We start from the raw sequence: 24,305 nt of genomic DNA, 5'->3' as shown, positions 1-24,305 counted from the left end.
TCATAATTAATTATGAGTGGGTGGGCCGATTTAGACCAGACTTGGAAGTTCTTCCTGCAGGGAAACTATCAAATTAAAACTGTATGAGGGAAGATGGTGGAGGAGTAGGACAGGGAGACCACTTTCTCTCCTACAAATTCATCAAAAGAATAACTGAACACAGAGCAAACTTCACAAAACAACTTCTGATCGCTAGCTGAGGTCATCAGGCGCCCAGAAAAGCAGCCCACTGTCTTTGAAAGGAGGTAGGGCAAAATATAAAAGATAAAAAGTGAGACAAAAGAGCTAAGAACGGAGCTCCGTTCCGGGAAGGGAGTCTTAGGCGGCATTGCTTGGGGTAGGGTCCGGGCCTGAGTGCCCTGAGGACAATTGGAGGGAGCTTCTGTGAGTTGCCAACTTGAACTGTGGGAGACCAAAAGAGAGAGAGAAAATTAACCGGCCCGAACACACTGCCGGCCGTTCGCAGAACAAAGGGACCGAGAAAGTCCCGAGAAGAGCTCGCAGGCTGCGGACTGGCCCAGCCCCACCGGAGGCAGGAGGCAGGAGGCAGGGGGGAGGGGAAGGTCGCGGCGAGACACAGGGCGCAGGCACCCGACCTGCGCGGGCGGGGACTGGGGCTGGGGATTCGGAGGGCAGAAGGCGCGCGCACGGGACTGGCGCCAGCGGAAACTGAGACTGGGTCCGCGGAAGGGAGGGGGCGCGCCACACCTGGGGAGAGTGCGCCCACCAAGCCGCTGGCTGCCTGGACCGCTCTGACGGGGAAGGCACAGACAGCAGGCGCAGCTTTTCGCTCCGCGCTTTTGTGGAACACCCGAGGGCTGGAATCGCGCGCAGCGCGGGCGCGCTCCATATAGAGCAGCCGGGAGCCTGAGCAGCGCAGACGGAGAAAGCAGCGCCAGCCCCTCCCCGCAGACCGCCGGAACTAGCTACCTGAATAAGAGTCCACCTCCGCCCGCCTGTGTCAGGGAGGAAATGAGGCTCTGAAGAGACCGGCAAACAGAAGCCAAATAAACAAAGGGAACCGCTTCAGAAGGGACCCGTGCAACAGATTAAAATCCCTGTAGAAAACACCGACTACACCGGAAGGGGCCTGTAGATATTGAGAAGTGTAAGCTGGAACGAGGAGCTATCTGAAACTGAGCCGAACCCACACTGACCGCAACAGCTCCAGAGAAATTCCTAGATATATTATTACTTTTTTTTTTTTTTAAGTAAGAAAAGAAAAAAAATTTATTATTTTATTTTTTCTCTTTTATTTTCCTTTAAAATTCCCTATTACTCCCCCATTACTCCTTAACTTTCATTTTCATAGATTTTTATGATTTTTTTAATTAGGGAAAAATTTTTTTTTCTTTCTTTTTTTTCCTTTCCTTTTTCTCTTCTATTTTTCTTTTTCTCTTATTTCTTTTAAAGCCCTCTAGTACTCCTCTACTACTCCCTAATTTTCATTTTCAATACACTACAACCTTACAAAAAAAAAAAAAAGAAGCCCTATTTTTAAACCGAAATTCAGTTCCCATTTTTATTCAGGAGTGTGTTGATTATTCTCTCCCAATCTTGACTCTCTGTTTTCTACCTCAGAACACCTCTATTTTCTCCTTTCCCCTTCTCTTCCCAATCCAATTCTGTGAATCTCTGTAGGTGTCTGGGCTACGGAGAACACTCTGGGAACAGACAACTGTGTAGATCTGTCTCTCTCCTCTTGAGTCCCCCCTTTTCTCCTCCTGCTCATCTCTATCTCCCTCCTCCCTCTCCTCTTCTTCATGTAACTCTGTGAACCTCTCTGGGTGTCCCTCACAGGGGAGAATCTTTTTGCCATTAACCTAGAAGTTTTATTATCACTGCTGTATAGTTGGAGAAGTCCTGAGACTACAGGAAGAATAAAACTGAAATCCAGAGGCAGGAGACTTAAGCCCAAAACCTGAGAACACCAGAAAACTCCTGACTACGTGGAACTTTAAGTAATAAGTGACCGTCCAAAAGCCTCCATACCTACACTGAAACCGAACACCACCCAAGAGCCAATAAGTTTTAGAGCAAGACATACCACGCAAATTCTCCAGCAACGCAGGAACATAGCCCTGAACGTCAACATACAGGCTGCCCAAGGTCACACCTAACACATAGACCCATCTCAAAACTCATTACTGGGCACTCCATTGCTCTCCAAAGAGAAGAAATCAAGTTCCACGCACCAGAGCACTGATGCAAGCTTCCCTAACCAGGAAACCTTGACAAGCCAATTGTCTAACCCCACCCACTGGGTAAATCCTCCACAATGAAAAGGAACCACAGACCTCCAGAATACAGAAAGCCCACTCCAGACACAGCAATCTAAACAAGATGAAAAGGCAAAGAAATACCCAACAGGTAAAGGAACATGAAAAATGCCCACCAAGTCAAACAAAAGAGGAGGAGATAGGGAACCTACCTGAAAAAGAATTTAGAATAATGATAATAAAAATGATCCAAAATCTTGAAAACAAAATGGAGTTACAGATAAATAGCCTGGAGGCAAAGATTGAGAAGATGCAAGAAATGTTTAATAAAGACCTAGAAGAAATAAAAAAGAGTCAATTAAAAATAAATAATGCAATGAATGAGATCAAAAACACTTTGGAGGGAACCAAGAGTAGAATAATGGAGGCAGAAGATAGGATAAGTGAGGTAGAAGATAAAATGGTGGAAATAAATGAAGCAGAGAGGAAAAAAGAAAAAAGGATCAAAAGAAATGAGGACAACCTCAGGGACCTCTGGGACAATGTGAAACGCCCCAACATTCAAATCATAGGAGTCCCAGAAGAAGAAGACAAAAAGAAAGGCCATGAGAAAATACTCGAGGAGATAATAGCTGAAAACTTCCCTAAAATGGGGAAGGAAATAGCCACCCAAGTCCAAGAAACCCAGAGAGTCCCAAACAGGATAAACCCAAGGCGAAACACCCCAAGACACATATTAATCAAATTAACAAAGATCAAACACAAAGAACAAATATTAAAAGCAGTAAGGGAGAAACAACAAATAACACACAAAGGGATTCCCATAAGGATAACAGCTGATCTATCAACAGAAACCCTCCAGGCCAGAAGGGAATGGCAGGACGTACTGAAAGTAATGAAAGAGGATAACCTACAACCTAGATTACTGTACCCAGCAAGGATCTCATTCAGATATGAAGGAGAATTCAAAAGCTTTACAGATAAGCAAAAGCTGAGAGACTTCAGCACCACCAAACCAGCTCTTCAACAAACGCTAAAGGATCTTCTCTAGACAGGAAATGCAGAAAGGCTGTATAAACGTGAACCCAAAACAACAAAGTAAATGGCAACGGGAACACACCTATCAATAATTACTTTAAATGTAAATGGGTTGAATGCCCCAACCAAAAGACAAAGATTGGCTGAATGGATACAAAAACAAGATCCCTATATATGCTGTCTACAAGAGACCCACCTCAAAGCAAGAGACACATACAGACTAAAAGTGAAGGGCTGGAAAAAAATATTTCACGCAAACGGAGACCAAAAGAAAGCAGGAGTTGCAGTACTCATATCAGATAAAACAGACTTTCAAATAAAGGATGTTAAAAGAGACAAAGAAGGACACTACATAATGATCAAAGGATCAATCCAAGAAGAAGATATAACAATTATAAATATATATGCACCCAACATAGGAGCACCACAATATGTACGGCAAACACTAACGAGTATGAAAGAGGAAATTAATAGTAACACAATAATAGTGGGAGACTTTAATACCCCACTCACAACTATGGATAGATCAACTAAACAGAAAATTAACAAGGAAACACAAACCTTAAAAGACACAATGGACCAGCTAGACCTAATTGATATCTATAGGACATTTCACCCCAAAACAATCAACTTCACCTTTTTCTCAAGTGCACACGGAACCTTCTCCAGAATAGATCACATCCTGGGCCATAAATCTAGTCTTGGAAAATTCAAAAAAATTGAAATCATTCCAGTCATCTTTTCTGACCACAGTGCAGTAAGATTAGATCTCAATTACAGGAAAAAAATTGTTAAAAATTCAAACATATGGAGGCTAAATAACACGCTTCTGAATAATCAACAAATCATAGAAGAAATCAAAAAAGAAATCAAAATATGTATAGAAATGAATGAAAATGAAAACACAACAACCCAAAACCTATGGGACACTGTAAAAGCAGTGCTAAGGGGAAGGTTCATAGCATTACAGGCTTACCTAAAGAAACAAGAAAAAAGCCAAATAAATAACCTAACTCTACACCTAAAGCAATTAGAGAAGGAAGAAATGAAGAACCCCAGGGTTAGCAGAAGGAAAGAAATCTTAAAAATCAGGGCAGAAATAAATGCAATAGAAACTAAAGAGACCATAGCAAAAATCAACAAAGCTAAAAGCTGGTTTTTTGAAAAAATAAACAAAATTGACAAACCATTAGCAAGACTCATTAAGAAACAAAGAGAGAAGAACCAAATTAACAAAATTAGAAATGAAAATGGAGAGATCACAACAGACAACACTGAAATACAAAGGATCATAAGAGACTACTACCAGCAGCTCTATGCCAATAAAATGGACAACTTGGATGGAATGGACAAATTCTTAGAAAAGTATAACTTTCCAAAACTGAACCAGGAAGAAATAGAAGATCTTAACAGACCCATCACAAGCAAGGAAATCGAAACTGTCATCAAAAATCTTCCAGCAAACAAAAGCCCAGGACCAGATGGCTTCACAGCTGAAATCTACCAAAAATTTAGAGAAGAGCTAACACCTATCTTACTCAAACTCTTCCAGAAAATTGCAGAAGAAGGTAAGCTTCCAAACTCATTCTATGAGGCCACCATCACTCTAATTGCAAAACCAGACAAAGATACCACAAAAAAAGAAAACTACAGGCCAATATCACTGATGAACATAGATGCAAAAATCCTTAACAAAATTCTAGCAAACAGAATCCAACAACATATTAAAAAAATCATACACCATGACCAAGTGGGCTTTATCCCAGGAATGCAAGGATTCTTTAATATCCACAAATCAATCAGTGTAATACACCACATTAACAAATTGAAAGATAAAAACCATATGATTATCTCAATAGATGCGGAGAAAGCCTTTGACAAAATTCAACACTCATTTATGATTAAAACTCTCCAGAAAGCAGGAATAGAAGGAACATACCTCAACATAATAAAAGCTATATATGACAAACCCACAGCAAGCATCACCCTCAATGGTGAAAAATTGAAAGCATTTCCCCTGAAATCAGGAACAAGACAAGGGTGCCCACTCTCACCACTACTATTCAACATAGTGTTGGAAGTTTTGGCCACAGCAATCAGAGCAGAAAAAGAAGTAAAAGGAATCCAGATAGGAAAAGAAGAAGTGAAACTCTCGCTGTTTGCAGATGACATGATCCTCTACATAGAAAACCCTAAAGACTCTACCAGAAAATTACTAGAGCTAATCAATGAATATAGTAAATTTTCAGGATATAAAATTAACACACAAAAATCCCTTGCATTCCTATATACTAACAATGAAAAAACAGAAAGAGAAATTAAGGAAACAATACCATTCACCATTGCAACAAAAAGAATAAAATACTTAGGAGTATATCTACCTAAAGAAACAAAAGACCTATACATGGAAAACTATAAAACACTGATGAAAGAAATCAAAGAGGACACAAACAGATGGAGAAACATACCGTGTTCATGGATTGGAAGAATCAATATTGTCAAAATGGCTATTCTACCCAAAGCAGTCTATAGATTCAATGCAATCCCTATCAAGCTACCAACGGTATTTTTCACAGAACTAGACCAAAGAATTTCACAATTTGTATGGAAATACAAAAAACCTCGAATAGCCAAAGTAATCTTGAGAAAGAAGAATGGAACTGGAGGAATCAACCTGCCTGACTTCAGACTCTACTACAAAGCCACAGTCATCAAGACAGTATGGTACTGGCACAAAGACAGAAATATAGATCAATGGAACAGAATAGAAAGCCCAGAGATAAATCCACGGACCTATGGACACCTTATCTTTGACAAAGGAGGCAAGGATATACAATGGAAAAAAGACAACCTCTTTAACAAGTGGTGCTGGGAAAACTGGTCAACCACTTGTAAAAGAATGAAACTAGAACACTTTCTAACACCATACACAAAAATAAACTCAAAATGGATTAAAGATCTAAATGTAAGACCAGAAACTATAAAACTCCTAGAGGAGAACATAGGCAAAACACTCTGTGATATAAATCACAGCAAGATCCTCTATGACCCACCTCCCAGAATATTGGAAATAAAAGCAAAAATAAACAAATGGGACCTAATGAAACTTAAAAGCTTTTGCACTACAAAGGAAACTATAAGTAAGGTGAAAAGACAGCCCTCAGATTGGGAGAAATAATAGCAAATGAAGAAACAGACAAAGGATTAATCTCAAAAATATACAAGCAACTCCTGCAGCTCAACTCCAGAAAAATAAATGACCCAATCAAAAAACGGGCCAAAGAACTAAACAGACATTTCTCCAAAGAAGACATACAGATGGCTAACAAACACATGAAAAGATGCTCAACATCACTCATTATCAGAGAAATGCAAATCAAAACCACAATGAGGTACCATTACACGCCAGTCAGGATGGCTGCTATCCAAAAGTCTACAAGCAATAAATGCTGGAGAGGGTGTGGAGAAAAGGGAACCCTCTTACACTGTTGGTGGGAATGCAAACTAGTACAACCGCTATGGAAAACAGTGTGGAGATTTCTTAAAAAACTGGAAATAGAACTGCCATATGACCCAGCAATCCCACTTCTGGGCATACACACTGAGGAAACCAGATCTGAAAGAGACACATGCACCCCAATGTTCATCGCAGCACTGTTTATAATAGCCAGGACATGGAAGCAACCTAGATGCCCATCAGCAGATGAATGGATAAGGAAGCTGTGGTACATATACACCATGGAATATTACTCAGCCATTAAAAAGAATTCATTTGAACCAGTTCTAATGAGATGGATGAAACTGGAGCCCATTATACAGAGTGAAGTAAGCCAGAAAGATAAAGAACATTACAGCATACTAACACATATATATGGAATTTAGAAAGATGGTAATGATAACCCTATATGCAAAACAGAAAAAGAGACACAGAAATACAGAACAGACTTTTGAACTCTGTGGGAGAAGGTGAAGGTGGGATGTTTCAAAAGAACAGCATGTATACTATCTATGGTGAAACAGATCGCCAGCCCAGGTGGGATGCATGAGACAAGTGCTCGGGCCTGGTGCACTGGGAAGACCCAGAGGAATCGGGTGGAGAGGGAGGTGGGAGGGGGGATCGGGATTGGGAATACATGTAAATCCATGGCTGATTCATATCAATGTATGACAAAACCCACTGAAATGTTGTGAAGTAATTAGCCTCCAACTAATAAAAAAATAAATAAAAAAAAAAAAATAAAACTGTATGAGGTAATATTCCCAAATATTTTAGCCCCCAAATTTCACTTCTTCCCATTACACTGGCTCTCTGATTGCTGATGTGGATAGTGATGTCCTTAAAGTCTGATCCTGACCTATTAACAGCCAATCAAGAGGCTATTGTCTGAAAAATTAAGCTGAAGTGTAGGACAATTAGTAGACTTCAGCACGTAAAATCCAAATGAAATTCTAGTTAATCAGGAAGACTCAATAATCAACAGAATTATCCCTCAGATCAAATATAACTAAAGATGGTCTCAAATTCTTTATTTCATTAGAACATTTAAAAGATGTATCAAGCACCAGGCTAAGTTGAATTGGAATGCAGTGGCAAACAGTTTGTGTAATATTTTGTAGGTGATGCTAAATTATTTTAAAAATAATCAGTGCAACATGATACTGATTATGGAAGGGAAAGAGAGACAAAAGGGAAGGGAGAACAAAGGAACTAATGAAAGAAAGAAAGGAGAGCAATTAAAAGAGATCAAAGGATGGCTGCTTCGAGTTCTGGGTAATAGATATTAGTCAGAATTAGGAATGTTTGATAGAATTGTAAAATGCACCCAAGAATTTAAATCTTAGGAACAATAAGTTCTAGACGAGTATTCATGAAAACATTAAATGTTTCCCAACATCTGGATTTTCAATTATTAAATTAAGAAAGCATCTACAGACATGCAACTGCAAGCCAATATGATATGCTTGGATTAATGAAATACAGGAAATATGACATTTTAAGTGTGAGGATAAAACACACAGGGTCTTACAAGAGTTAACTTTCATACTTCTTCCATAGTTACATTGGTTTAATTCAGGTAATCACACAAGGAGATCAAGCCAGTCAGTCCTACAGGAAATCAACCCTGAATACCGGATTGATGCTGAAGCTGAAATTCCAATATTTTGGCCACCTGATACAAAGAGCTGACTCACTGGAAAAGACCCTGATGCTGGGAAAGATTGAGGGCAGGAGGAGAAGAGGGCCAGAGGATGAGATACATATGTCTTTTTGAGTCCCTTTGCTCTCCACCTGAAATTATGACAACATTGTTAATCGGCTTAATGAAATAAAGTGAAAATTTTAAAAAATGTTAATGAGAATAGCATAAAAAGAAAGCAAAAGACGCAACACAGAAATGACGGTTCTGTTATGGGTAACAGACTCAAGAATAATGTAATAAATTCATTGAAAACATGATAAATGTTATAAGGTACAATGAATGAGACATTTAATAAATAAGATCTACATTTAAAAAATAACATCGTGATAAGATGTCCTTTGTATTCACATACACATGGAGATTCCTAATGTTGCAGCTAAAAAGCTACCTTGTTTTTGGAGCCATCTTTCCCAGAGCTCAAGAAGATGAGATTAATCTTTGTATTCAGTGAGTACACAGATTTATTTTTACTTTTAATTTTTCTATGACAAGGCCCTAGTACCTGCTTTGCAGAGTTTTAGATACACTTTGATGCCAGGTCACCCAGGAAAATGAACAGGCAGGCAGAACAAACCCCTCTCACTGATTGCTTAGATTTCTGCCACAGTGGTTCTTGGTTTTCCCACATGTATCTGAAGCACCCGCAGAGCACACACACTTGTAAATTTTGGCCACATTACCAAGCCTTCCAGTTCAGTTGTTCTGGGAGTGGTTCTCAGGAATCTGTATTTTGAAAAGTATAATAAACCAAATTCTCTACTTTTTTGCAGCTTATGCAAGGATCAGATAAAGAGAAATATTGCCTTAACACAAGTGTCTCCATTTCTGGCATAAGCAGAAAAAAATAGGAAATCATAGGAAGGAAGGTAACCTTTGAAGAGAAATGGGCATTATTAATTGGAAGGATGCTAGAGAAATTTGTTTATATTATTTAAGTGAAAGATATTGTTTTCTCAATCTTTGAGTTTAGAATCTGTAAAGGAGGTGGTATAAGAACCAAACTATCTGGCTTTAGAAATGGGTCCCACCATTTTTTACATATCTCAAATGAATGTTTATATTTGAATAGCCTGACTTCCACAGATGCAAAATTTCATTTCACTAATTGCAAGTGATCCCAAAGGTCATTATTGATTTGTGAATTTGCTGATGCAAAACTTTCACCTGTGTTCCTCATGAGGAAGATGTGTGGAGATGTCATTTAGCTAAAGATTGAGTTTAGCGAACCATGAAGCATATTTATTTCAACACAGGTTATTTTCTGTGTAACGACTCTCACGAACTGATTTTAAAAAAAAATTACTTTCTCTCTGAAAAATAATCACCAAAATAGGAGAGAAAATGTTGGAGATGCTGAAAAGTCACTCACATTGTGGAAATATATATATACTAATTAAACTAATTTCCAGGAGAAATGGAGGGATACAGGAGAAATATGAGGGGGACAAACACTTAAACATTTATAAAGTTGAGATTTTTGAAGTCAGATAAGTTTGCATATCTCAACCAGTTTTTGTTGTTGTTGTTGTTTTAGTTTTGATACATGAAATGGACAGTTTAGGGAGAGATTTTCTTTTCATAGGACTAGGCTAGGTAAGAAGCCTTAGAGATGTTATCATGAAAGCCAAGTTATGTTCCAATATACCATTCCTATCTCATGCCCAAGAATAGTTTTAGAAATATTAGGGGATATAACATTATTTGAAATTGAATGAAATTATGCAGGGTTATTTCCCTAGATGTTCTTAATGTACATACTACTTTTAAAGTAGTGGCTCCTAAAGTGTGGTCCCAGTACCAGCAGCATCAGTATCACCTGGGAATGTGTGAGAAGTGTAACTAGAGTATGAGAACATGTGAGAGTGCAAATTATCAGGCCTGATCTTCAGAACGACTTAATCAGAAATTCTGAAGTGGGGTGTACCACCAATCAAAAATAGAACTTACCAAACTCTCTATGTGTTGTCAATATACACTGTGTGTTGTCCTCAGACATCCTTAATACAAGTAGCTAAAAAATTAAAGGTGATGCTGGTCTAAGAAGACTTTCAGAATCCCAAAGAAGTACAGTTCAAGACTGGATGCTAAGGAAAAGGACAACTGAAGAAAATCCATTGAAGGAACCCAAATAACAGCTGAAAGAGCCTACTCAAGGGTATCATGCAACAAGTGGAGGGCATTGTCGGACTCTGGGAAGCACCCAGGACAAAGAGAGCCTCATGAGAGTTACTCCAGCAGCAGCAGCCTGCTTGTTGTCACAGTAGTTATCATCATCATTAGTATCACTATCACTATCACCACCACCACCATCATCATCACCTTATTTGGTGAGAACACATGATCTCCAGAAAACAAGCTAGGGGCTTACCTAGGTCACGTAATCTTTAAGTTAAACGAAGCTTTAGAGTGACTAAAGATGGTGACTGCAGCCATGAAATGAAAAGATGCTGGCTCCTTGGAAGAAAAACTATGACAAACCTAGACAGCATATTCAAAAGGAGAGACATCACTTTGCCAACAAAGCTCCATCCAGTCAAAGCTATGGATTTTCCAGTAGTCACGTATGGATGTTATAGTTGGACTATAAAGAAAACTGAGCACCAAAGAACTGATGCTTTTGAACTGTGGTGTTGGAGATGACTCTTGAGAGTCCCTTGGACAGCAAGGAGATCAAAACAATCAATCCTAAAGGAAATAAGTCCTGAATATTCATTGGAAGGACTGATGCTGAAGCTGAAGCTCCAATACTTTGGCCAGCTGATGTGAAGAGCCAACTCACTGGAAAAGACCCTGATGCTGAGAAAGACTGAAGGCAGGAGGAGAAGGGCATGATAGAGGATGAGATGGTTGAATGGCATCACCGACTCAATGGACATGAGTTTGAGCAAGTTCCAGGAGTTGGTGATGGACAGAGAAGCCTGGCGTGCTGAAGTCCATGAGGTTGCAAAGATTCAGACATGATTGAGTGACTGAATTGAACTGAGGCCTTAGAGAAATCAAGTGAAAGTGAAAGTCACTCAGTCATGTCTGACTCTTTGCAACCCCATGGTCTATACATTCCTTGGAATTCTCCAGGCCAGAATACTGGAGTGGTAGTCTTTCCCTTCTTCAGGGGATCTTTCCAACCCAGGGATCGAATCTAGGTCTCCTGCATTGCAGGTGGATTCTTTACCAGCTGAGCTATTAGGGAAGCCCCAAGTAGGTTACTCCAAAATTGATTTAAGTAGCAAGAAAGAAAACTGAGATTTGAAGCCCCACTTTCTTAACTACTATTTTTCAGTGATATCTCACAGCATCTTTAAGCTAAAGGTGACCTCCCCATAGGGCAAAGAAAAAGAATACAGTATTTATTTAATAATGAGTTATGTGGGATTTGCAGAAAGCATGTATGGTGAGTAAGGAAGAACTTGAAAAATTCAAAAGACCCTTATATTCTGAAGGAAGGTGCTGTGGGATTGGAGGAAAGGAGGATGGCAGACATGCCTATAAGCAGAATCTTTGATGTGGTGAAAACATGTAAAATGGAGGCAAGGAGTAGGAGGCAGTGTGAATAAACAGCGGTAAAAGGGTGGAACCACTGACATAATCACAAAGTTGAATGTCCTAAGGGGAATCAAATCAGCCATCTGGTGCTAGATATCAAATGCCAACATCCATATAACTGTCCAAAAAATCTCCCTTCATAACTCAGGTTCAAGGAGGAAGCAACCTTTCATCATCACCCTTACAAGAACAGGCTTTGTTGCTCATTTTTTCTTTTAAAGCAGTATGGTTAAAAAGAAAATACTCTAATATCTTGAATCAAACAGATATGGGTTTGAAACCCAGTCCTAAGCCAAGAGGCAGCCTTGGGCAGCTCCTTATCATTTATGAACTTCAACTTTTTTTCATATTTATAATAAAGCTACTAATATCTACTTCATAATAACATTATTAGAAGCAAACAAGATAATGAATAAACAGTACCTCAACTGTATAGTTCTTTTCCATCTCTTAATATAAAGTTAAACTCAATAACTTAATAGGGAAGTATAAGCAGCATGATCTGACCTAGTTCTAACTCTAATTCTCTCAAGATTACTGTGTTAGTAGCTAAAATGTACATAGATGAATGAGGAAAAAGGAGGAAGGGCTTTGGGCACTTGGCACTAAGAGCTCAAATAGGAATTTGGTAGTTCTTAAAAAGTCAGAGCAAAAAAATTCCCATTCCAGTAGAATATACTTCAATTTGATTCCTTGTCTGCTTGGATCCAAACTACTCCCTGAATTCTCTGTGTGACCTTGAGCAAGTAACCTAAACCTAATTAACTTCTGTTTCCTCATCTAGAAACCAAGGGATATAATCCTCAGATTGCCCAATTTTGTTCCTTGTAGGACAATATACATTCTCTAGCTGTGGTCTCTAGTGAGTTTCCAATAACATTAAAGACTGTGAAGGTATTAAAATTGTGTAGGAATTTCACAATATAATGTGTTGCTGGTCATTAGATAAAATCTGTTCCAAGGGACCTTAAGTAAACTAATTATCTCCCCTTTCTTTGCCATTAAATGAGTAGAAATTTTCCTTTTGTTTTGAAGTGTGTGTTTCTGTGTGTGTGTGTGTGCTTGTGTGCAGGCTTGTGTTTTGAGGAAGTTGCTAAGTTAACCTTTTACATATTTACACATCTGTAGTTATGTTTACACACTTAAATGGACAGCCTGACATCCAAACCCTGGTGTCTCTCATTAAGGAACTCAAGCGTTGTCCTCTAAACTACAAGGAAAAGATTCTATGTTGTGCTGTGATAGGCACTTCGCAAGTCAGTAGACATACCTTTTATAAGCAATAAAATGAAGCTGTCAGCCATTGCAAATGGACCAAGATAGAGGTCACATGACTAAACCACCCCTGCACCAGGTACTCTCTGATGTATTTACTCCGGTTTCAATCTATTAATCAGAGGAGTTGGGAGAGCAATAATTTAAATGCTGCAATAATCAATTCCATAACACATTAATAGAAGCTACAGTCAAACTTTGCATACAACTGACTGCACTGGAATCTTGACAGGAGCCCTAGGGCCATGTCTAATTTGCATTAAATTTACATAAAATTGTAAATCAAGAATACATGAACACAGCCCTAATATTTGTTAGTGCTTAGATCCTTCTTGGTAGATGGATTGAAACTGCTGGTGGTTTGACTCTGCTTGCAATAAAACTGTACAGCTGATCAGCTTTGTTCTCATTCTGCAATTATGGGGAAGGGGACCCAAGAGAGCTATAGTTTCAGGGCTTGCGTATGCCATTTAGGGTTTTGATCCTGTAAAACCATGACTCAGATGTGCCCTTGGAAACCCCAGTCTGGAAGCAGATTATCCCTGATGATTTTGCAGATCCTTGTCACGGCACTTGCTCACAAATAACTTGCCATGAAATAGAGATAGCCAGCCAGCTGAGAGCATGCCAAGGCCTCTGGAAATTTTTATTTTTCCAAATAACATTTACTATCAGAAAAACAGATAATTAGTGATATTCTTCAAACTGAGGACAGATAGAAATCACACCTTCAGCAAAACCATCCAGTATCTAACAGTGTGATAAAGTGGACCTCACATGGTTCCAAGCATTCTGTGTGTTTTTGCGTCCCTGTGGACACAGCTGTGGTCTTTGATGTGTGTTATCACACTCAGGGTTAAGAGAAAACATTCACCAAAGTTATTGGCTCACAGTGGCAAGCCTCCTTCTTCTTTATCCTCCTCAGTTCTATTATTTAAAGTCTATCCCCTTTTAAAGTTTTTCTATGTAAAAAGAAAATAGATACTAAAGTGCCATAATGAATTTGGAATTTGCCATAATGAACCCTTTATGCCAGAAAGGATTAGTCAAGTATTTTTGTATGTCATGATTATTTTCTGCCGCTCGCCTCTCCTTTTCCACCTTCTCCTTACCTTGTACGATCAAGTAAACTTGGGAGGTCTTCGGCTCATGCTGTGTCTGCACCGAGCAAGTGTAAGATCCCTCATCGTAGACATCCACCTTCTGGATTCGCAGGCTGTACTCCAGAGAATGGCGTTTCTCCAGCTCAACCCGGGGGTCCAGAGACCACTTGTCATGCCCAGCAAAAATGATGCCAGAACGGTTCAACCAGGCCACTTTCGAGTTCTTATCTTCTACAACGCACCTGGCAAAGTAGAACAATGACATTAGAGCCTTAGCCATACCCGGATGTGCATTCATTCTTAACACAATTTGACTCAAAAAGGCCAATCAGGAGAAATGACTGTGTGCAGAATGAATCATGGCCATGCCGTTTCTTAGAGTCCTGAATACTGTCATCATTTCCCCTTTAAGATCTCATCCCCATCCACTGGATGGGTGTCAGGATATCACACTCAATGTGACAACAAACAACCAGGGAGAGTAATGCAGGCAGCTAAATGGATATCAGCTCCCCACTGGATTATATTCTTCTTGTCTAGGAAAAGGTCATTCACACAGAACTCCATTTGCTTAAGTTACTTTGAGAATTAGACAAATGATAATACGGCACATTTACTCAGTTTTGAACTGCATGTATTCTTTCATTCAGTTCAGTTCAGTTCAGTCACTCAGTCGTGTCTGACTCTTTGAGACCCCATGGACTACAGCACGCCAGGCTTCCCTGTCCATCACCAACTCCCGGAGCTTACTCAAACTCATGTCCATCAAGTTGGTGATGCCATCCAGCCATCTCATCCTCTGTCAGCCCCTTCTCCTCCTGCCCCCAATCCCTCCCAGCATCAGAGTCTTTTCCAATGAGTCAACTCTTCACATAGGGTGGCCAAAGTATTGGAGTTTCAGCTTCAGCATCAGTCCTTCCAATGAACACCCAGGACTGAGTTCCTTTAGGATGGACTGGTTGGATCAACTTGCTGTCCAAGGGACTCTCAAGAGTCTTCTCCAACACCACAGTTCAAAAACATCAATTCTTTGGCACTCAGCTTTCTTTATAGTCCAACTCTCACATCCATACATGACTACTGGAACAACCTTTGCTTTGACTAGATGGACCTTTGTTGGCTATACTAATTCTTTAGTATTTCTTAAAGGCTTATGTGAAGGTGGATTCAAATTATGCCCCACCATTGAATCAACAGGAATTAGACTGAATTTCAGAGTTTACTTCTGATCTTTCCAAGTTTGGAATGCCCACCCCTAGGAATGAGAAGTGTGTGAGCGGGTCCAAGGGTAAGTAGATAGGTATTGGAAACAAAATCAAAGCTTGTATCATCTTGCCTAAGTCTGGTTCCACCTTCTGAAGGCAACAGGTTATAGGCTGGGAAGACAGCTTGCTACCAGCATTTCTAGCACAATAGAATGAATTCAATCTTTTCCAATAGTTGAAAAGCTAATTATTCCAAGGAATATGAAGGAAAAAAAATATCGATTTGAATAACTACTTATTTTAGAAACCTAAAAGGGTTTAATGGAGAAAATCATGCTCCTTCAATTGCAGCAAGAATCTGGAAATGGAAAAGTCAAGCCAAAAACCTTCTAGATCTTTGGCAAGATTTATATCTGCCTCACAAGGAGGTGGTCTCAGATCCCGTTCACAGCTGCAGAGGCAGCTGCTCAGTACTCTGGGGCATGAGGGATGGACAGAAGAAGCCAGGATCATGACAGCAGAACAGTAAAATACTGTGTTCCCCTGTATTTTCCAAACCAAGTCCAATCCAGATTTTCTGTCAGGTCCAAAGAGCCATGCATGGACAGGAAGCTGATACACTATCCACAGGTGTAAATACATAAAGATAGAGTCCAATTCATCTCTTCTAAAAGAAGGAGAAACGCGGAATCGTTTAAAAACAACTCACTTATGGTACAAAAGTCATTCTCATCCTATTATTTTTGGGTAAATTTCAAATTTTGCTAAAAATGAGAATTTCATTTAATTACTTGAGTGCATGATATACAGGTCTTTCTTTTCCTCTCCACTTATTTATTTTCAGAAACATAGGTAGATTAAGGGCTTCCCTGGTAGCTCAGTGGTAAAGAATGCACCTGCAATGCAGGAGCCACAGGAGATGTGGGTTCAATCTCTGGATCAAGAAGATTCCTTTGAGGAGAGCATGACAACCCATTCCAGTATTCTTGCCTGGGAAAGTCCCATGGACAGAAAAGCCTGATGGACTACAGTCCATAGGGTTGCAAAGAGTCAGAAATGAATGAAGTGAATGGGCACAGAACAAATGTGGATTAAAGTACCATTTAGTAGCTCCAATATATGTTTCTCTGCCATTCAGATATTATTGAGATCAATTATGCTTGATAATTTAAGACTCTTCTAAAGGGGAGGGCAAAGCTAACTTCATGAATGCTCCCTGCTTCTCTCCTGACTCAGTTTTACTTTCCCTCTTCCATTCCTTGGTGGTACCATGTCTCTGTCCTTGGTGGTATTTGTAGCGCTTCTCAACTTAGAATCAGTTATGAATCAATTAATAAATTATTTGCTGTCTTCCTCTAGATCATTAATAAAGTTGCTGATGTAGGTCTCCTGTGTTTTTCTTTTCTACTCAGAATAATGGAAATTTCTCTTTGCCAAAGCATTTTAATTTTCTATCACATTTATCATTGCATTGCTTTCATCATCTACACAGCCCAACACAGTAGTAACTAGTATGTTATAGCATAGAGGTGTACCTTAAATGGTGTTTAGCCTGGAGGAAGGCTAGAATATGTTTATCTTGAAAAAATACATTTTATATACATATAACTATAAATAAAGAAATGATATGGACCTAACAGAAGCAGAAGATATTAACAGGTGGCAATAATACACCAATCTATACAAAAAAGATCTTAATGACCTGGATAACCATGATGGTGTGATCACTCATCTAGAGCCAGACATCTTGGAGTGCAAAGTCAAGTGGGCCTTAGGAAGCATCACTACAAACAAAGCTAGTGGAGGTTATGGGGTTCCAGCTAAGCTATTTCAAATTCTAAAAGATGATGCTGTAAAAGTGTTGCACTCAATATGCCAGCATATTTGGAAAGCTCACCAGTGGCCACAGGACTGGGGGAAAGGTCAGTTTTAATTCCAATCCCAAAGAAGGTTAATGCCAAAGAATGTTCAAACTACCACACAATTGCACTCATTTCACACGCTAGCAAAGAAATGCTCAAAATCTTTCACGCTAGGCTAGGCTTCAACAGTACATGAACTGAGAACTTCCAGATGTATGAGCTGGATTTAGAAAAGACAGAGGAACCAGAGATCAAATTGTCAACATCCACTGGATCATAGAAAAAGCAAGAGAATTTCAGAAAAAAACATCTACTTCTGCTTCATTGACTATACTAAATCCTTTGTGTGGATCACAATGAACTGTGGAAAATTCTTAAAGAGTTGGGAATACTGGACCATCTTACCTGCCTCCTGAGAAACCTGTATGCAGGTCAGGAAGCCACAGTTAGAACTGGACATGGAACAACAAACTGGTTCCAAATTGGGAAAAGAATACATCAGGGCTGTATATTGTTACCCTGCTTATTTAACTTATATGCAGAGTACATCATGCAAAATGCTGGGCTGGATGAAGCACAAGCTGGAATCAAGATTGCAGGGAGAAATATCAATAACCTCAGATATATAGATGAAGCCACCCTTATGGTAGAAAGCAAAGAGGAACTAAAGAGCCTATCGATGAAAGTGAAAGAGGAGAGCAAAAAACTGGCTTAAAACTCAACATTCAAAAAACGAAGATCATGGCATCCAGTCCCATACTTTATGACAAATATATGGGGAAACAATGGAAACAGTGACAGACTTTATTTTCTTGGGCTCCAAAATCACTGCAGACGGTGACTCCAGCCATGAAATTAAAAGACACTTGCTTCTTGGAAGAGAAGCTATGATAAACCTAGACAGCATATTCAAAAGCAGAGACATCGCTTCTAACAAAGTTCCCTTGTAGTCAAAGCTATGGTTTTTCCAGTAGTCATGTATGGTTGTGAGAGCTGGACCATAAAGAAGGCTGAGCATAGAAGAATTGATGCTTTGAACTCTGGTGTTGGAGAAGACTCTTGAGAGTCCCTTGGATAGCAAGGAGATCAAACCAGTCAATCCTAAAGAAAATAAATGCTGAATATTCTTGGAAGAACTGATGCTGCAGCTGAAGTCCAATACTTTGGCCACCTGATGCAAAGACCTGACTCACTGGAAAAGACCCTGAGCTGGGAAAGATTGATGGCAGGAAGAGAAGGGGATGACAGACGATGAGATGGTTTGATGGCATCACTGACTCAATGGACATGAGTTTGAGCAAACTCTGGGAGATGGTGAAGGTCAGAGAAGTTTAGCATGCTGCAGTCCATGGGGTCACAAAGAGTCAGACAGGACTGAGGGACTGAACAAGAAAAACGACAATACATATGCATTTTGTCTTATTCATTAAGGTACCTCCAAGCACTAATATGGTATAACACAGACCTTGGTACATGCCTGTCATATGAACCAGCAGTGTTACATATGCAGATAAAGGATATATGGTTACCTATATTCCACTCCTCCCATCCCAAGCCCTTACAGCATCCACTAATGAACTGGGCGAATTTCCTTATTAGTGAAAGGGAGAGTTTCTAAGTTGAATCTTTAGGGTCCTTTGGACACTTAAGCAATTTTTTTCTGTGGAAAAGTTAAAATTAGCACATAGATCATTACTCCAAATTATTCTCTGAGAGAGTTCAGATCTATCTTACCTAAAGAAGTAATTGACTATTTCAGCAAAATTGCCAGACCCATAAAAATGCATCCACCGAAACAGTATAAAGTTATGTGGAAATTCTGCTGTGACAATCAGTATAATATTTTATTTGTATATTGTGTTTCATTCAAATTTATTTTTCATAATTTCTCCTTTACTTCCAAATAAGTGAAAGGAACACTAGAATATATACATACACACATACACACATACACTCACACTTTTCACTAATCAGTATCATTAACCAACTCCAAGCACCAGAGCACAATGTAACATTTTTAAAAAGGAAATCGAGACTCCTCCAGATATTTAAGGGTTCTTCTTTTATGCAGCTAATGGTTCAGAGTAAGTGTGTCGACTTTATAAACTAGAAAATAATCTTTCTACAACACGGCTAAAACATTCACACTGAAAAGCGAGCAAAAAAAATCACAATTTCAGAGTTAATTTAACATTAAGAATGTTTAAATCTTGATTTAAAATGGAAACTATTTTAAACCATAAGAAGTGCATATAAGAGAAAAGATGATCAAAGTCAAAGTAATAGTCTCAACTACAGAAAACTGTAGAAGTTTTGTTTGTTAAATGAAAATAACCGGTCACATAGGATAGTCACAAATGCCTAGCTACTGGGAAATGAGGAAATGCCAATTAAAGAAAGAGCCGGGCCCAGTAAGCATCATGAGCGTGCATCTGGAAGCTAAGTGGCTTAAATGTCTATTAGGCATGCCTGTGGAGTGAGTGTTCTCATGCCATACCAGTGTAATATGGCAATAAAGGATCCCCCACTCAGAATGCTGCTTCAGTACCAGTCTAGTTCAAAAACAAATACCTAGTCACTTCATCTGCTAAATCGGCTCTGGCCAAAGCAGGGAAATTATAGAAAGACACATTTTTCCAATCTGTGTTATGTGTTGTTTGAATTTGATAGAATGTTTCCTTTAAAAGCTTGGGATACACAAATCATTCCAGGATTTAGAAAGGATTGCATGATAAAGGGAGTAGGTGTTGGTCCCAAGAGGAGAGGGCAGGGACTGACCTTCCACTGTGGGTGGGATTTCTGGCAGGTGGCTGAGGCCCTGAAGATATAATACAAAGTGCCACCTTTCCAGGAAATCTTGATTCATGCCCCATCCTTTTACTTGACTCCTTCTTATTACTCCACAATGTATTTGAGTTATCTGTACTTATCTTTTCTCATAAGCTTATTAATGAGAGTGACCCTCAAGAAGTCACCTATGGAACCTTCATGGGGCCAACAGAATAGCTCACCAGGTACACAGGAGGCACTTGCTAAAATGTGGAATAAATACACTGAATTTAACAAACTGCTAGTAGATCAATTATCAAATATTTGTTAATTATTTAATAGGTATAGTATAGATGATAACTATTTTATCTTTTCTTAACTAATAATTAAAATTTTCAGATACATAGGGAAAATTTTAAAGAGAATTACTGAGTATGGAATTAACATGAAATCAAGAGAGAAATATTGTTATCAATGAAGAAAGATCATTCCTGGGAATAAATAATCTATATCACACATTAAAAACAGTGAAAAGAAGTATAAAGCACTAGATAAACATTTAGTGAGTTGCCCACATTAACCATGAACCCACAAATTTCACGTGGTTACTTACCTTAACTATGAACCTATGATTTTTTTTTAAATCAGCTTTAAAAAAATAAAAAGAAAGGCAAGCAAACACATTTCTAACTTCCCTGTTCAGCATGTCTGAATCCATAAAACCGTCACAAAAAATCAATTCACCCATAAAAATTCTCAAGCATTGGATCTCTGCAAGTACTTTACACCAAGTATATTATGCACAGTTACACAAATAGGTACATTGACAATTCTACTCATACTGCATCAAGTCTGGGGATTATACTTCCAAAACGAAGAATATAATTGGAGGCAGAAAGAAATGCTAAATTTGGTTTGTACCAATAGATGGATTAATAACATATTTACTGACAGTGCATCCTTGATGTAAGTGATACACATCTAATAGATATTAAGCCTGTTCAGCTGCTACTAGACACAGCTCATTTTTAATAAGCATTACTGGCTGCTATAAATGGACTGAGTTAGTAATTAAATTTATCCAGACTTTACTTCTGAAGAGTATAATTTGGTATTTATTCTAAAATAACAAGTAAATATATTTTACTTAGTTTCTCACCAGTTATCCACCTTCATACTTTTTAATTATACAAACTGGGGAAAGTGTAGCTAGATGGGTGAGACAGATTTGTTTCTTAAGAAAGAACAGTGAGATGAGTGGTTTTTTAAGTGGGGGCAATTTGTGCTTCCAGATAATATTTGGTAATATCTGAAGACAGTTTTTTGAATATCACAATTGGAAAGAGGAGGCTGTTTCTGGTATCTGGTGGGTAGAGGGCAAGAATGCTGCTGAATCTCCTACAATGTAAAGAGTACCCCAACGACAAAGACAAATCCCAAGTGAAATGTTGGCAGGGTTGAAACTGAAAAACTTGAGTTAGACCTTGGTCCCTTCATTTAAAGATCTGGAAGCATTAAGTCAAGCATCTACAGTGCAATGCTATTTTCTCATAAGCATATACTCCTAAATTTATAAGCACTTAATTGCCACCAGCAAAGCCCTTGTATTATAAGTCACATTTGTGACAGAGACACTACAATGAAGACTAGTGATACTCTGGTTATAAGGTAATAGTTAAGGAATCATGCTGCTTTGTTGTTGTATTTTAGAGTCTTAATTATACAACAATGTAATCTTGTACATTGCTGACAGTACATGAGAAAGCTATAACTTAGTTCCTTCCTAAATTAATGCCAGAGAAATCATTTGACCTTAGTGTTTGTTTGCTTGTTTGTTTTTTAAAAGGGTCAGTAATACTTGGGATAGGTAAGGGAGAATCAACACAATCAGGGCAAATTTGAGTTTTTAAGGAAATAATTAGCTTTTATTCATAGAAGAACTATGTTTTTTAAATTAACTTCTACTATTTTTCTTTTCACATCCATGATGTTTTTCTCTTTTACAGGATGTGGGATGATTCAAGATATGGATGGGAAGTCTCTAGGAATGTGTTCGTCGTTTATTTTGATGCCTTTTGCTTTATAACTTTAATCCCACAAAATGATGCCTTTAATGAAGCAACAAAATTATCTCATTTCCCACTAGAAGGAAAGACACTTGGTCTGGAAACTCATGTGGGTCATTCCCAGCATTACAGCGTGGCATTAGGAAATGCTCTAAGCAGAGGCGATAAAGGATCAGAAATATCCCAAATTCTTCTGTGTCAAAAGTCATTAGTCTGGGACTTCCCTGGTGGTCCAGTGGCTAAGATTCTGTGCTACCAATGGAGGGGGCCTGGGTTTGATCCCTGGTCAGGGAATTATTAAAAATCCCACATGCAGCAACTAAGAGTTTGCATGATGCAAATAAAAATTCCACATGCCCCAGCTAAAGATCCCAAATGTCGCAAATAAGACCTGGCACGGCCAATAAATAAAAATAAATATGAATATAAATAGTCATTAGTCTGACTTTATCCTATTAGTATAATGAAGTCTAGCAACACATATGCAAACACATTTTAAAAAATACCAAATTAGTTAAAAGCCAAATTTAAATAATTTTGAATTATTAAACATTTTGGATCATCTCTGCTTTATTACCATATTCTAAGATTAAACTCTCAGTGGGTAAAGAATTCACCAGCAATGCAGGAGACACGGGTTTGATCCTTGGGTCGGACAGATTCCCTGGAGGAGGAAATGGCAACCCATTCAAGTATTCTTGCCTGAAAAATCCCATGGACAGAATAGCCTGGCGGGCTAGAGTCCACAGGGTCACAAAGAGTCAGACATGACTGAGCAACTGACCAAACACACACACAAGATTAAACTCAGAAAGAAATAAGAGAATTGTGGGGATTCATTGATGACCTTCAGGCACTCCTGCTTCCCTTGCCTGTGACAAGAAGTTTCCATTTTCTAGCTGCCTTACTCTCATCTCTACTTCTTTCCAGTCTTGACTTCTGGCTTGACCACTGCCTGCACATTCTGTTCTTCCTGTGCATGTCTGCTCTATGAAACTTGATATTCTTTAGGTAGAAACTGATCTAGATTTATGACAGTTTATTTTCCTTGATTCATCCTGAATTTTAGTCCAATTAACAATGACACCACTGAAGCACTGAATGACACCAATGAACAATGACAACATTTATATGATAGGGTCATCTCCTCCGCCATAGGTCCTCTGTACACATTCATGCACAAATCCCCACACGCACATGTGTATGTGCACACACATTAGTGATGGATGCTCAAAAGGATGAGAATACAGAGGTAGTAAACCACAGAAATCCTATTCAGGCGAATCTATTGTTGGTCACAGTGACTCAGGAATCTGCATCCTACCATTGGAATATCAGGGTAAAAGACATATACTGTTTAGTTCCCGAAGATAACTGATTTAAGTTCTGACCTTCAGTCTATTTCCTATTGGAAAACAGGTGAGTCATTTAGACTTTCTGTATCTTAGTTTTTTCATAAGTAAAATGAAGTTCAAGATACTTTCCCTGACCTCTTGGAATGATGTGATGTACCTGGAAATATTTCATAAGATGTAAAACAATATCTATGCTTATACTTTCCCATGGTAACACATGGTAGATAAAAAGGAAATGGTCATATATAGGGATGACTATAAGGAAAATAATGATTTATCCAAATCATTCAAAAACTTTCTCTTTTTATAGAATATCTACTAAATACATGAGATCAATTATGCCTTTCTTTAAATTCTCAACTTGCATTAGTTATTTGCATGTGCTATACTAACAAAGCATCCTTTCTGCAACTGAGTTATTATCTATTAGAATGATTATCATCTATGAGAGCAAAAGAAAAAAAGAAAATCCACAGTGGCAAACAGTAAAGCCAGGCCAATCTGCCATCCCCAGAGCAGTAAAAAGTCGTCCCTAGACATGCTTTCTGTCTCTTACCACCACTAGGGAGCATCTTGTCCAGCCATAAATGCATTCACATATGCATATATATATGTGTGTTGCTCTATTTTCAGGTTCATATTCTTAAAGGAGCATAAATACATATTCCA

At 38.7% G+C, this 24,305-nt stretch overlaps 1 protein-coding gene across 5 annotated transcripts in view; it reads right to left on the bottom strand.

The window, feature by feature from the left end:
* Window positions 1–24,305, bottom strand: part of LOC122675803 (limbic system associated membrane protein) — a 681,792-nt gene that overhangs the window by 296,485 nt on the left and 361,002 nt on the right. For all 5 annotated transcript variants that reach the window (XM_043874897.1, XM_043874898.1, XM_043874896.1 and 2 more), the window contains exon 2: window positions 14,389–14,621. In XM_043874897.1, the coding sequence (XP_043730832.1) occupies window positions 14,389–14,621 (233 nt within the window). The remainder of the gene's footprint in view (window positions 1–14,388; window positions 14,622–24,305) is intronic.

Source organism: Cervus elaphus, chromosome 19 (genome assembly GCF_910594005.1).
Source record: "Cervus elaphus chromosome 19, mCerEla1.1, whole genome shotgun sequence".
Classification (NCBI taxonomy): Eukaryota; Metazoa; Chordata; class Mammalia; order Artiodactyla; family Cervidae; genus Cervus; species Cervus elaphus.
This window is presented reverse-complemented; position numbering and strand designations above follow the sequence as displayed.